General features: G+C 40.7%; 1 protein-coding gene across 1 annotated transcript; it reads right to left on the bottom strand.

The window, feature by feature from the left end:
• Positions 1-72: 72 nt before the first annotated feature.
• On the bottom strand, positions 73-7,316 carry LOC109635873 (neuroblast differentiation-associated protein AHNAK). Its single transcript, XM_020097343.2, has 5 exons — positions 7,186-7,316; positions 5,143-5,214; positions 4,856-4,976; positions 4,548-4,723; positions 73-3,982 (listed from the first exon to the last, which is right to left on the bottom strand). The coding sequence occupies exons 2-5, from the start codon at positions 5,146-5,148 to the stop codon at positions 683-685; spliced, it is 3,603 nt and encodes a 1,200-aa protein (XP_019952902.2). The 5' UTR covers positions 5,149-5,214; positions 7,186-7,316; the 3' UTR covers positions 73-682.
• Positions 7,317-13,040: the final 5,724 nt, after the last annotated feature.

The raw sequence follows: 13,040 nt of genomic DNA, 5'->3' as shown, positions 1-13,040 counted from the left end.
ATCAGAAAGACTTCAAAATATAGGCAGAATTGTAGAATTCACGTTATGTCAAGTGAAGAAATGGATACCTGCTTGGTTTTGAATTGGGCTTTTATTCAACAATATTTCTTTATTATTCCATATTATGTACAAGGACATATTTAGGAAAGTATTGGGAAATTACAAATATTTACAATGAAGTGTTGTAAATCTCATATATTTTCATACATTTACTTCAGATACAAACCAACAAGGCATCAGTTTAATTGTTTTCCTTTTTTATATTAGGAAAGACTCACAAGCATAATTAATATTGTGAGTTATTTAATGAACAAAATAAAATTTCACTTGCACAATTGACTTTTAAAATGTTATGGTTAAGTAATGCAATTATCAAAAACCTTAACAGCTAAATGTGATCACATGCAATGCTGAGGGAGATATTGAATAATAATAAGTATAACATATTTCCAAATCAACAATGTTTAGAAAACAAAGCTCATATAAATAACAGGAATATACACATAGTTTATAAAAACAAGCTCCTTCCTTTTGGCAACCAACATTTGTTACAGAGGAGAGAGACTGCAGCCGGCTTTATCTGGAGAAAACTGTGGTAAGAGTGAGTTAAACTTACTTATTTCTATGTATTTACAATGTTTCCAAACTGAAGCTTTGATGTATCAGGTTAATGCAGCAGGAGTTATTTAGCATCTGAATCCTTGACATTAAGGCCGAGCATATTGGAGAGGCCCAATGACAATTTGTCATTGTCATCTGATGTCAAGGCCCCGAGGCCCAGTGCTGACTCTAGCTTTTCTACTTTAAAGGTACCTCCTCTCACCAAAGAGGAATCCCCTGCTTCTGTAGATGCACTGGCATCAACACTTGGGGGGGCAAGCTTCAGATCAATATCCGTCTTCACTTCAGTTGGTGTGACATTAGTTGAGGGTACTTTTTCCATTGCCATCTTCAGTCTCTCCATAATGTTAATCTCTCCCCCTGCTGATTTTGCATTTACTATTGGCAAGCGGATCCCTTTACTGAGTACATATTCCTTATCCTCTGTGACTTTTGATGAGCCAAAGATATCTATGGTCTCACTGCCATCAATGCTGTGTCTTGGTAGTTTGTGGGATCTGAATGACGGAATCTCTATCTCATCACCTGATCCATCAGTTTCGCTGTCAAGGCTTGTTTCTAAATTTGGAGCAGACATGTTGGCATCTGCTGTAATATTGCCTATGTTCACCTTGGGTGCATCTATCCCAGCTTCAGATTTTGAAAAACCAAATTTAGGTAACTTGAAAGGCAATTTAAAGTCACCCACATGAGAATCAAAAGCTGAGGTCTTTAACTTTGCATCAGGTGTTTCCAGTTTCACTTCTGGTAAGTTGGTGTCTATGTTTGGTGCTGAGAGGTTTCCATCAATTTTTGCTGAGGAAAGGCTGAGATCTGGTACTTTTAAGTTGGGATCAGGTGCACGGAGATCTAAACTTGGTACCTTTACATCAGCTTTGGGCAAACCAAGGTCTCCCTCAGCATTCAGATCTCCTTTAATTGTGGGAGCAGAAAGGTTCAATTTTGGTCCTTTGACATCAGCTCCTGGCAAATTAACATTTACATCAGGGCCAGAGACACCTGGAGTCGTTAGCTCTGCATCCGGTAACTGAGCCTTTGTTCCTCCAATATTCCATTTTGGCAATTTCAATGAAGGCATTTTTAGTTTTCCAGGAGCATCGATTGCTACATCTGGTGCTTCCAGGTTCACATCTGGGGTAGCAATGCCACCTTTGATTTTGGGGGCTTCAAGATTCAAGTCTGGGACTGTTAGATCTGCTTCAGGTAGCTTAGCATTTAAATCTGGAAGAGACACATCCGGACTTCTGAGGTCAGCATCAACATCAATGTTAGGTCCTTTTACCCTTGGCCCAGATAAGCCAAACTTTGGTAATTTGAATTTTGGCATCTTGACTTTTCCAGCTGAGGCATCAGCCTCTGGAACTTGAAGGTCTACATCAGGGAGTTTTAGATCAGCTTTTGGTAAACTCATGTCACAATCTATTGCATCAAGACCCCCTTCAATTTTTGGTGCAGACAAAGAGAGATTTTGTGCTTCAATGTCTGGTGCTTTTAAATCAGCATTGAATTCAGGACCCTTGACGTTTGGCCCTTTTAATTTTGGCAGTTTAAATGTGGGAAACTTCAGTTTTCCATCAGGGGTGTCAAGATCTGGACCATTAAGATCCACATCCAGACCTTTGACATCAGCATTAGGCAGGCTCAAATCTATATCAGGAGTATCTAGCCCACCCCCAATGTTTGGTGCAGAAAGATGAACATCTGGTGCACTCAAATCTGCATCAAGGTCAGCCTTTGGACCCTTTAGTGTGCCAAATTTGGGTTTCTTTAGATTAAGAGTTGGCCACTTGATCTTCCCAGATTGAGCTTCAATGTCTGGTGTGTTAACATCAATGTCTGCCTTGGGTAAATTGAAATCAACATTAGGGTCCAGATTGAGGCCAGGTGCATCAGCGTGAACGTCAATATCTGGTGATTTAATCTTTGAACCAGAAAGCATGAACTTGGGCTTTTTGAGTGTTGGGAACTTGATTTTGCCAGAAGGCGGGTCAATGTTGACATCTGCTTTGGGTAAATTTAGATCTGGTGTACTAATGTCACTCTCAACATTTGGAACTGACAGATCAACATTTGGTGTGTTCAGATCTGCATTAAGGTCCATGTCAGTTTTGGGGCCATGAAGTCTGGGTTTTTTCCACTTCAAATGAGGCCAGTTGATTTTCCCTGATGGAGCATCAAAGTCGACATCTGGGCCCTGAATATCTACATTATTGTTTGGGACATTCAGCTCAGCATTTGGTACAGTAATGTCACCCTCAAACTTTGGAGTTGAGAGTTGTACATCAGGTGTGTTTAGCTTAGCGTCCATGTCTAAGTCTGCTTTTGGGCCTTGAAATTTGGGTTTCTTCCATTTCAGATGAGGCCAGTTGACTTTACCACTTGTTGCCTCTGCATCAAAATTTGGGACTTCAATGTCTGCCTTTGGCAAATCAAGGTCAACATCTGGGGTATTTATCCCACCTTCCACTTTTGGAAGAGAGAGATCAACATCTGGTGCATTCAGGTTTGCATCTAGATCAGCCTTTGGGCCATGAAAATGTGGTTTCTTCCACTTCAAGTGAGGCCAGTTGATTTTACCAGATGGGGCATCAATGTCAACATTTGGCATCTGAGCATCTACCTCAGGGGCTTTGATCTCAGCTTTGGGAAAGTTAACATCTGGTGCACCTAGATTCCCATCAAGCTTTGGTGTGGAAAGGCTGACACCAGGTGCAGACAGGTCAGCATTTATGTCACCATCTGGCCCGTTGACCTTGGGCCCTTTCCATTTCATATGGGGCCATTTAATTTTGCTTGAGGGTGGCTCAATGTCAGTTTTTCCTAAATTTACATCTGGACCATTCAGATTCAATTTTGGCCCATTCAGATCCAATTTTGGCCCATTCAGATCCAAATCTGATCTTTTAAGATTTAACTTTGGGTCAAGGTCTGGTGTTTCTAGATTTCCAAAGGAAGGGGCATCTATGTCTCCAGACGCATGTGGTGGACTGAGCTGAGGTAGATCAAATTGGGGCATTGAGAATTTTGGGGAATTGTATTTTAAGTTGCCTGCCTTGATTTCTGGTTTCGTAACATTAAGAGGGGGAGTTGACACACTGACATTGGGTGCTTTGAGGGTGCCATCTAGATCTCCTTTTACATCTGGTCCAGTCAGTCCGAGGGAGGGCATTGTAAACTTGGCACCAGCATCAGCTGAGGGCTTATTTAGACTGAGACTGGGAAGGTCTCCATTCAGAGTGGGACCATTTAATTCACCCCCTAACCGTTGTGCAGCGTTTAGCTTTCCACTCAGGCCATCAAGGGAAGCAACTGGTGCCTTAGCAGATGCATCAAATGACAGATCCTTGGTTAGGTTGAGCATCTGTTGGGGAGGAATTGATACAAAAGCAGGTTAATATACACACTTTAACATAACAAAAAAACATATTTTAAGCAACCCTTGTGTAATATAGCAACAATCTTACAGGAAGCCATATGCTCAATGTTAGATATAAAAAAAATCTGAATGACAATTGGAGTGATCATTGTGAGCTAGTTCATGCAGCCATCCTGAGCTGCGCTGCTCTAATTGTGTGACATACGTCACTCTCCAAAATGCTCCATTATACACACTCTCCGAATTTGGAGGTCTCTTCAAGCTGTAAGCTTATCCATCTCTCCCTTTGCTTGTCAATGCCTCTGCTGTCAATACAGCGCCTCCATCACCCCAGCAACCGCCTGTATTCTCCAACAGGGAGTTAAAGTTTTATATATATAAATATATATATGAAGTAGGAGCCTAGACGCCAATCTCTAACTATGTTCTGCTGCTAAAACAAAACAATTCAGATGTGTATTTTTCAATGCTATGAGCACCGCAATGCAGTCCAAGACCAGACTTTGAGGGAATCAACTGATTTCATATAATTTTAGCCATAGCAATCTACCTCTGTAGAGCCATTGAGACCCAATCCCAAGGAGCCAAGCCCAGCAGATCCACTCAGCTCCTTCTTGGTCAGAACCTTCATGTTGTTATCATATGGCTCCAAGACCCTCAGGATGTTAAGCACTTCATTTTTGTTGAGGTGGTCCAGGTGGATAGTGGCTGCAACGATCTCATCCCCTGCAACAAACACAAACAATTCACCAAAATCATTCCAGCATATTGATGTAGTTTCCTCAAGTCCTTTATCTGCAGCTGCTGGTTGAACTGTCTTAAAATTGCTGAGAAGAGAGACACCGGTTTCTGTCTTACCTGTTTGCAGGCCACTCTTAGCAGCCATTGATTCATCTTTGATTCCTGTGATGATGACTCCTTTGTCTGAGTCATCTAGGACCAGGTTTTCTAAAAAACTAGTACTCTTGCTGTTCCAACTCTATAAAACACAAAATGAGACAGGTCAGAAACATTTGTTTTATGATCATCCATAATTTCATAAATTATGGTTCATCTTTTGCCTTTTAGAATCAAGAATTCATTATGAAAGTTGCAATCACATAAATGCACAGCACATTTCTGAACTATTTCCTTTTCATACTCACCATCATTTTGTGGGTGTTTATATCCACATATCATGGAATTTATATTGAAGTGCACAACTACTGCAAGGCTTCCTGTACACACCAGACAAAAGAAACATTGGTTTAGGATTATGTTAGTATAAGTTTGATCAGAGACATGAACATACTATGTGCTGTACCTCGTGCAAAATGAAGATGAAGAAAACCAGTGTGGCATTTGAACAAATGAGCATTTTTTTCAAACTGAAAAGTCTTTCTATATTGATTGCTGATATTTTGTCATTATAACTGTTTGTTTATTAACCTGCCTACGTCCTCAACATGAGTACCACCAGCAGCATGATCTTCATTCCAATAAAGCACTGTATGTAAAGAATTTGAAAAATGTCTATTCCAAAAAACAACCTTTATTATGTGTGTGTCTGTATGTATCTTTGACTCTTCAGGGTGTTTTGGTGTTTGTTGTAAGCTATTATGCCTAATAAATTACTGCACCTAAAGTCTGGCAATTCCTAATATTTCATCCAAGATGAACACATGACATAAAATATGAGATGTAACCTTGGCAGATGAGAAGATGGCAGTACCACAGCCTTTCAAAGTCAATTCTTAAAAACAGCATGATCTGTCTTTTATATAGATTCTAGGAATCCTTCAAACCAACACTGTGTAGCTGTCACTCATTACTCTACCTGCACGTCACTGTCTGTGCTCACCTGCTCCCTCATTTTCTGACCCTTGCTGACAGAGAAACAACGACACCCACACACACATCATCTCACACCTCAGGAATCTAAAACCTCTGCCAGGTCTGTTCAAGGGAATGTTAGCATCTAAACCAGTCAGATTGGATGCATTGTGAGCACACACTCAGCCCTCCTTTCAGCCACACCCCAACATCTTCATATGCAAATGCTAATTAATTTCACTTGTAACATAGTCGCATGTAGATTAGGACTGAGCAGACTTTGGGCTTGTCAGTGCTGGGTTGTGAAAAACAGCAGGAGACAAAAATGCATAAAGAATGTTTTCTTCCACTAAGAATCAAACTGTGTCCTAATGCTACAAAACAAACCTGATGTTATTCAATCAACACCTAATCTGTGTTAATGCAACAGTGATGAACAGACAAAACGAATTATGTCTTCAAGTGGATGAACAACCAAGCAAAAGTTGCTGTTTGCAATGAGACACAACATTGAAAGAAATGTGTGCGTAGTGCATTTTTATAGAAAATATAAAGGGAAAGCAATCACCACTTTAGTAGCTGATTCTTTCACATGAATCCTTGATTCTCCAAGAAATAAAAAGATAGAAATGAGGACATATGACCTTACTGCGTGGTGGCTTTAGGCTCTGTGCATGCGACCGCAAACCAGAAACTAGCATTGATTCCAAGGAAAATAGGAAAAGTTAAATGACAAAAGATGTCCCCAAAAAATTATTAGCGTTGCGGTTAATAGGTGTGTCCTTTTAAACAGGGTGGCAACATCAATACTGATACCAACCACTGAGCGAAACAGCAGGGCGTGAGTCTGATGACTGTTTGTTTGGGCATTTCCCAGTTAGGAAAGCAGCATGTTGCGCAGACAGCGCTACTCATTCACAATTACTGTATGTTAAAGTGGATTAACAAATATCTTATACTATAGTTATTTTATTTCTAATCATCACTTTTCACATATGTCCACAGATGTGTAGCTGGATGTTGCAGCTGGGTCATGACATATTGAAAATGCATTTTAAAAACCTGGACTTGTCGATAAAAGTGGAAAACATCATGAGACCACCTAATTCCAGTGAATGTCAAGAATATGCACCCAAAGTTTCAAACAGCTGTTTACAGCTGGCTTGCATATTCCAGCAACAGAACTGTGAAACTGTTAAATTTGAGGTATCAAATTCAAATCAAATCTTTTCCCTACAACTCAAAATTAAAAATCTCACTCTGTTTAGCATTATATTCTTTTCTATGCTCAATTACATTTAACACAGTAGAAGATGTTATCAGTTATCTCATATCAAGCAACAAGAGGCCATAGACATCAAATTTGATGGTCTCACCGTGTGGTGCTGCCAAAGACGCCTGCACGTAAGGAAAGCCCAGGGAGAGATGTCTCCTCCTCAGTGAATCACTTCTGCTCTGGCAGGTAGGATGAGATGGATCTGCCTGTTAAATGCCTATAAGGTTAAAGCCAGCCAGGAGAACAGGTTAGGCCACCTCAGAACCGCCTCTACTAGTACCCCCTTTCCTCCATGCAAAGTACAGACGCACTCCCACATACACGCACACACACACACACACACACACACACCTTGACTGCGAAATGTGTCACAGAGCACAGCAGCCGAAACCTGACTAGAAAGCACAGCATGAGACATAGCAGCGAGAAACACACCACTCCTTCTGAACAGGACTAACCAGGTTTACAAAGAAACAAATACGTAGCAACACTGTCTCTCACAAAAACACTTCACTTGGACACACATTTTCTGCATCGTCTTCACATGACAGGCCACAGTACGCAAACTTCGAGTAATTTGTCACCTTTGCTAGGTTACATGATTTGCCTATTTTAGCCATATATTTATTTAAATTCCTGGTCTCACTAGTTTTTATTCATATGAGCACATTCAAATCAATTTGTCAATCAACTTCTGGATTGCTTTTATAGCTTTCACTGTTATTGTGTCATTGTCTATGTACAGACTTTGCAAATCAATCAACACCACACTTAGATAACAACAATAAAAGCTGACATGACAATCATGGTTTGTGTAGCTGCCCCCGAAATTTTCATACCACAGGTGTCAATCAACGGCTGTTGGGAGGGTAGCGTTCAAGCCCTTCTGAAAATGTAGTCTGTGTCACACTTAAACAATCAGAGGTGTGAAATCAAATGGCTCCAACATGCAAAGAAATTGGTGTCTCTCAAAATTAAATATATTAGTGCTTAAAATGCATATTATACTATTTGCTAAGACAATATTCTTGATTTGATAGGTTGGAGACTTCATAATAACGAATCAGTATTGACCATCCCAGCTTCATGGCTATGAAATATTCTAGTTTGTAATGGACTGATGGATGTGAGATAAACTAACAATAGCAAAGTGGGTGCTCACCAGTTTGGGCGAAACTGTTTTTTAAGGTCTTTGTAAGCAAGTTTCAACGCTCAGCAGCCATCTTTGCTTTTATTTTAGACTAATGAGACCAGGCTCCTGTCTATATGAATAGGCCACAACTGCACTCCAATGGTCAGCGGCAAATAGAACCTGCATGTATAGAATCAACAGTCATATCTGTTTTTGGGGACTTTGCCTCAAGTTTGTTTTTAAGGTTTTAAACATACAGGTTATACTTTAACTACACGGGTAGTTATTTACCACGAACTCCTGTCTGAAAATATGCTACATCTCTTTTGTTTAGCATTGCTTTACTTCAGGAAGTCCATTAATGCATATTTCTCCATTTCCAACTTAAATGACAGTCCCAGATTACCCAAAGCATGATGTCCTACATTATCAATCATGTTTGATAAAGTGGGAAAACTAAAGATCAACATTTTCAACAACTCAGTGCACATTTTGTTGCTTGTATACACAACAAACCCAATGTGATAACAATTAGGGACATTGTCTTATTCATGACAGATTTATAACCTGAACATCATCATTGACCTTGTCATGCAATTCCAAGGGGGCAGGCTTCTGATTCACATATGCCCCACTCCTTTCTGTGACATCAACCCAATGAAGTCATTTGATTTCTGTCACATGACGTCTATTGATATACCACATTACCCAAAGTCCAAGATTACCGAAGTTGAGCAACAACCAGTTAGCTTAGCTCCAAGCTTAGTTTAGCTGGAAGTCTAAAGTTTGAACAACACAACTCTAAACCTTTTAAATGAACTCTGTGTCTAGTTTCCTTCAGACACAAACTGAAGAATAGTGGTGGATGTACGGAGGAATATGTGTTCCAGTACCTTCAGTCACAGCCACCCTGTGTACCCATGTGTCCAGTGTTTATTAAGGTTTAAACACTGGCTCACTTTTTTATTTGGGATGTAGCTGTGGTATAAGAGCTACTGTAGACTGGACAAAACAATCTGACATCGATGTAAACTGCTGCGAGCAATAAAACTCTACATTTGTATTTTATTGTACTGAGACTTGATGCATGATCAATTACTTATTCTCTAAACTAAGCACATCTAACACTAGTACTGTAGTATTTTGAGATACTTAGTATTTCCGTGACTATATTGTACTTTCTATTCCTGCTACATTCACTTGGTAGCTGCAGTTCCATGCTATTTTACAGGTTAAGATTTTAATAACCTGTTGTTATACAGAGTTCCACCTGCCACATCATGATACTTCTGCATTCCTCATTCTTACTTAGCTGATCAAAGCAAAGCACCTGATTACAATGTGTGAGGTCTAAATTGTGTGATCCGTGTTGTGTGGTCACTGTTTCATTTTCACTTAAACAGGAATATACAGTATATGGGGGATAAAATATGTAATGGAATACAACATGCCAGCGATGCAATAAACACCACCTCTGTGGTGTTTTCTCTATGTCGAAGAAGTGTTGATTAAACCTTGTAGTACATTTTAAAGCTATATTTTATAGCTTCTGCGAACTGGATTTTTCCTTCTGTTTTCAGGCATTTCAGTTTTTTGGGAGGGTATTGTCGTTTGAACATTGTCCTTACCAAGTAACATACCAAGCAATGAGTCACTACCCAACCCATCCGTCAAATTAATACAATGCGATGGTTGTATATAGGAGAGATTTAGATGGGTGTTGCCAGTGCAAGACAATAGCTCAAGAATGAGCTAGACCTAAGTTTTGTTAATTAGGAGGAGGCATGAGTCACAGATCATTAGGAATCAGCATTGTGTAACTGCCTTTGTAGAAGAGCTTAAATTCTAATCATCGCGTGAGAGAAGAGTTTTTAAGACGTTTTTATGAAAGGAAGGTAAAATCTGGTGAATTGGCCACAGATCCCCCACCCTCCCCCCACACACACACACACACTTGCTCACGGTGAATCCAGCGTTCACACATCGACATCTCCTGAATTTCTACGAACTTTATACTAAGAGACCAGGCAGAGAAAGTCTGTGCAGCTTCTCACTCTGAGATTTGCATTCACACGTGCACCTCCTCCACAGAAAACATGGAGTATCTGTGGAGTTCACTGTATGTCTGAAAGCACTCCATCCACTGGGAACTTAAAGAGAGACAGATCGATAGTAAAATGGTCATAATCAGAGCAACAAATCACAAATGCTAATCTTGAGGGAGTGGTCCTTTAAATATGCCATGCTGTGGTGATACCCAGCATGATTACATGTGGCCAGAAATGTCCATGTTGAACGTTACTTACGTTGTGTGTCCCTGACTTGGCACTCTACACTTTTTCACACCTGGTAGAAAAGACTATGGTGTGTTGGCTGGCACAAGTCCCAAAACAAAATGGAGAAGCCTATAAAGTGCAACCTGTACGCCAGACCTACCCCCGCTCCCCAGGCTGCCCCCCCTTCCCTCCCCCCTCCTGCAGCACCAAACTCTGTGAGACTCCTATCTGTATGCATATGCCCACATGACCTTTGATACGGAACTGAATTTCAGCTATTTGTGGGTTCAGTTTCTGTCCTCCCAGTGCCCCAGGCAGATGGCTGTAGTGCAGGTGGGAGGAATGTACCATCCCATGTTGAACACCACTGCTCAGCATGCAGATTGTGAGGAATGATTGTGCATAGGGAAGAAATCTGTGACATACACTGTACCTGCTCTGGATGAGAAACCTCTGAGGAAGCTTCCACAGGGCTCTTAAGTTGTGATTATGTCACATTTGTGGCCTGCACATTTGTTTTGATAACACAACTGTAAAGTTGTGTTTTTCGTCTAATTTGCACAAAATTGCAGCCACACCCTGTGTCGCACAAGAATATGGTCCTTGTGCATTTGTGGCATTCCTACACCCTTCTTAAGAGCTCAGGCAGTCACCAACCTAACTATAGGGTCTGTCGGTAAATTCTGATATCAGGTCTTTGTTGTGACACCACGGTGGTGACCAGTGCAGCCTTCACGTCTTAAATGTGTCTCAGGCATAAAGTAGAAATAAAATGGTGAAAAGTTGAGTCTGGCAAAGATTGGCAAAACAGAGATGCCAAAACTGAACCAAATGTAGTTGACGTACCCTTCGTTTAGCTTGTACACTGAGGGCAGCACAAGATTGAATCTAAAATAATTTAATTCTAAGTATTTTTTTCAGGTTTCAGCCCAAATGGACACTTATTCAAAATAATGAATTAGTTGTGATCTGTAAGATTTTGCACATAGGTTACAAAGGGGCAGTGTGTAGATTTTAGTGACAGAGGTAAGGTTGCATGTTGCAGCTGAAACCCCCTCAACTCACCATCTCCTTCTAAACTTGAAAGAGAACCTGTGGAAACCTTCAGTTGTCATAAAAACTCAAAAGGTTTAGTTTCGCCAGTCTGGTTTATTGAAAAAAAACATGGCCTCTGTAGGGAGGACCCCCTCCCAATTTATAATATAAGTATTTATATATAGGGTTCATTCTAGGGTCAAGAAAACAACAATTTATACAATTTAGATTAAACACACTGGTAAAACCATCACTAAGATTATTTTATATTCGATTTCACTCAAATCTTACACACTGAACCTTTAAGTAAAGTGTTTAAATCGTTCCTTGACTTTTACCAGGGCTTTGAACAGGATCTGGAGCTGTGCAGATGTCTGGAGGCAGATGCTGGAGCTGCAGTGACCCCATCATCAGTGGGAGACCACTTCCCCATCAGATTTTTAGACCCTATTGTATATTAGTTTACATTTTTCATTTCATGTGATCACAAAGATCTGTCAACACTAAACTAGCAGAAGTGTGTGAAATTAGAGTGAGAGAAGGGTGAGGAATAAAGTGAGGAATCAATAGAGGGACATTTACTCCTTAAAACAACTGGACTTTTCATTTTTATTCTCTGGAGACATTTCTGACTCAATCATATTACTGGTCCCCGATCCCAATTAGAAGGCGCTGAAGCAGTTCTTAGCCATGAACTCCACAGAATGTTGATGAAATTGGTGAACAACTTGATTCTCTGCTCAGACGTGTTCAGGTGAGGGGAGGAGCCGCCGGCGGAGACAGGACATAACATATCAATTCTGCTGCGGAGATCCCATGTTTTTGTTTACAGCACATCGACGCTAGCGTCGGCCCTCTCCACCAGAAACTCTCTTGACACCTTTGTTTGTGTCTTCTACATTTATGTCTTCACTTTTTATCCAAAGATATGTTTTTGTCTTTTTCCATTTGGCTTCTTTTGCGTGTTAGAAACATTATCACTTCCAACACATCCCCCTGGCTCACGGTGAATCCTGCAGAGGATCTCCTGATCTCGGATATTCTCCGGGGTTTTTAAAGTCTGGTGCCTCTCACTCGGACATTTGCGTTCTCACATACAGCCCCAATGCAGAATATCTGTCTGAAAGCAGCTGGAGAGTACGTGATGCATGATGAAAGCTGATGAAGTAGGAGGGGCTGTGAGTCTGTCGTTCGACTGTTAAAGACACCCCACACAGACCGTCTGCGTGGCTCTGTGTGTGTGGAGTCACCGTGAATGACCAGAAGGCAACAGCACCTTGATATCAGCCAGGTGTTCGCACTGTGAGTGAAGGGTTGCAGGTGATTTTGTTCATACATGTCTCTTAGCCAAGGGCTGCTTCTTCTAGAATCAGAGAGAGAGAGGTGCAGAAGGGGGAAAAAATGGCTCCTCGATTCATGTTTCATTCACTGTCTCCACTTCAGGTCTAAACTTGCTCTTTTTAATGAATACCTGTGGAAGAGCATCGAGGTCTGTGAAACAAAGATGCACAC

The sequence above is a fragment of the Paralichthys olivaceus genome, chromosome 14, assembly GCF_024713975.1.
Source record: "Paralichthys olivaceus isolate ysfri-2021 chromosome 14, ASM2471397v2, whole genome shotgun sequence".
In the NCBI taxonomy this organism is placed as follows: Eukaryota; Metazoa; Chordata; class Actinopteri; order Pleuronectiformes; family Paralichthyidae; genus Paralichthys; species Paralichthys olivaceus.
The sequence above is the reverse complement of the archived record's forward strand: the minus strand, read 5'-3'. Positions and strand labels throughout refer to the sequence as shown.

Coding starts and splice junctions, on each gene's coding strand:
- LOC109635873 (XM_020097343.2), bottom strand. Junction 4,724..4,855: donor TAAGAGTGGCCTGCAAACAG/GTAAGACAGAAA, acceptor TGTTTGTTGCAG/GGGATGAGATCGTTGCAGCC. Junction 3,983..4,547: donor GTCTCAATGGCTCTACAGAG/GTAGATTGCTAT, acceptor CCTCCCCAACAG/ATGCTCAACCTAACCAAGGA.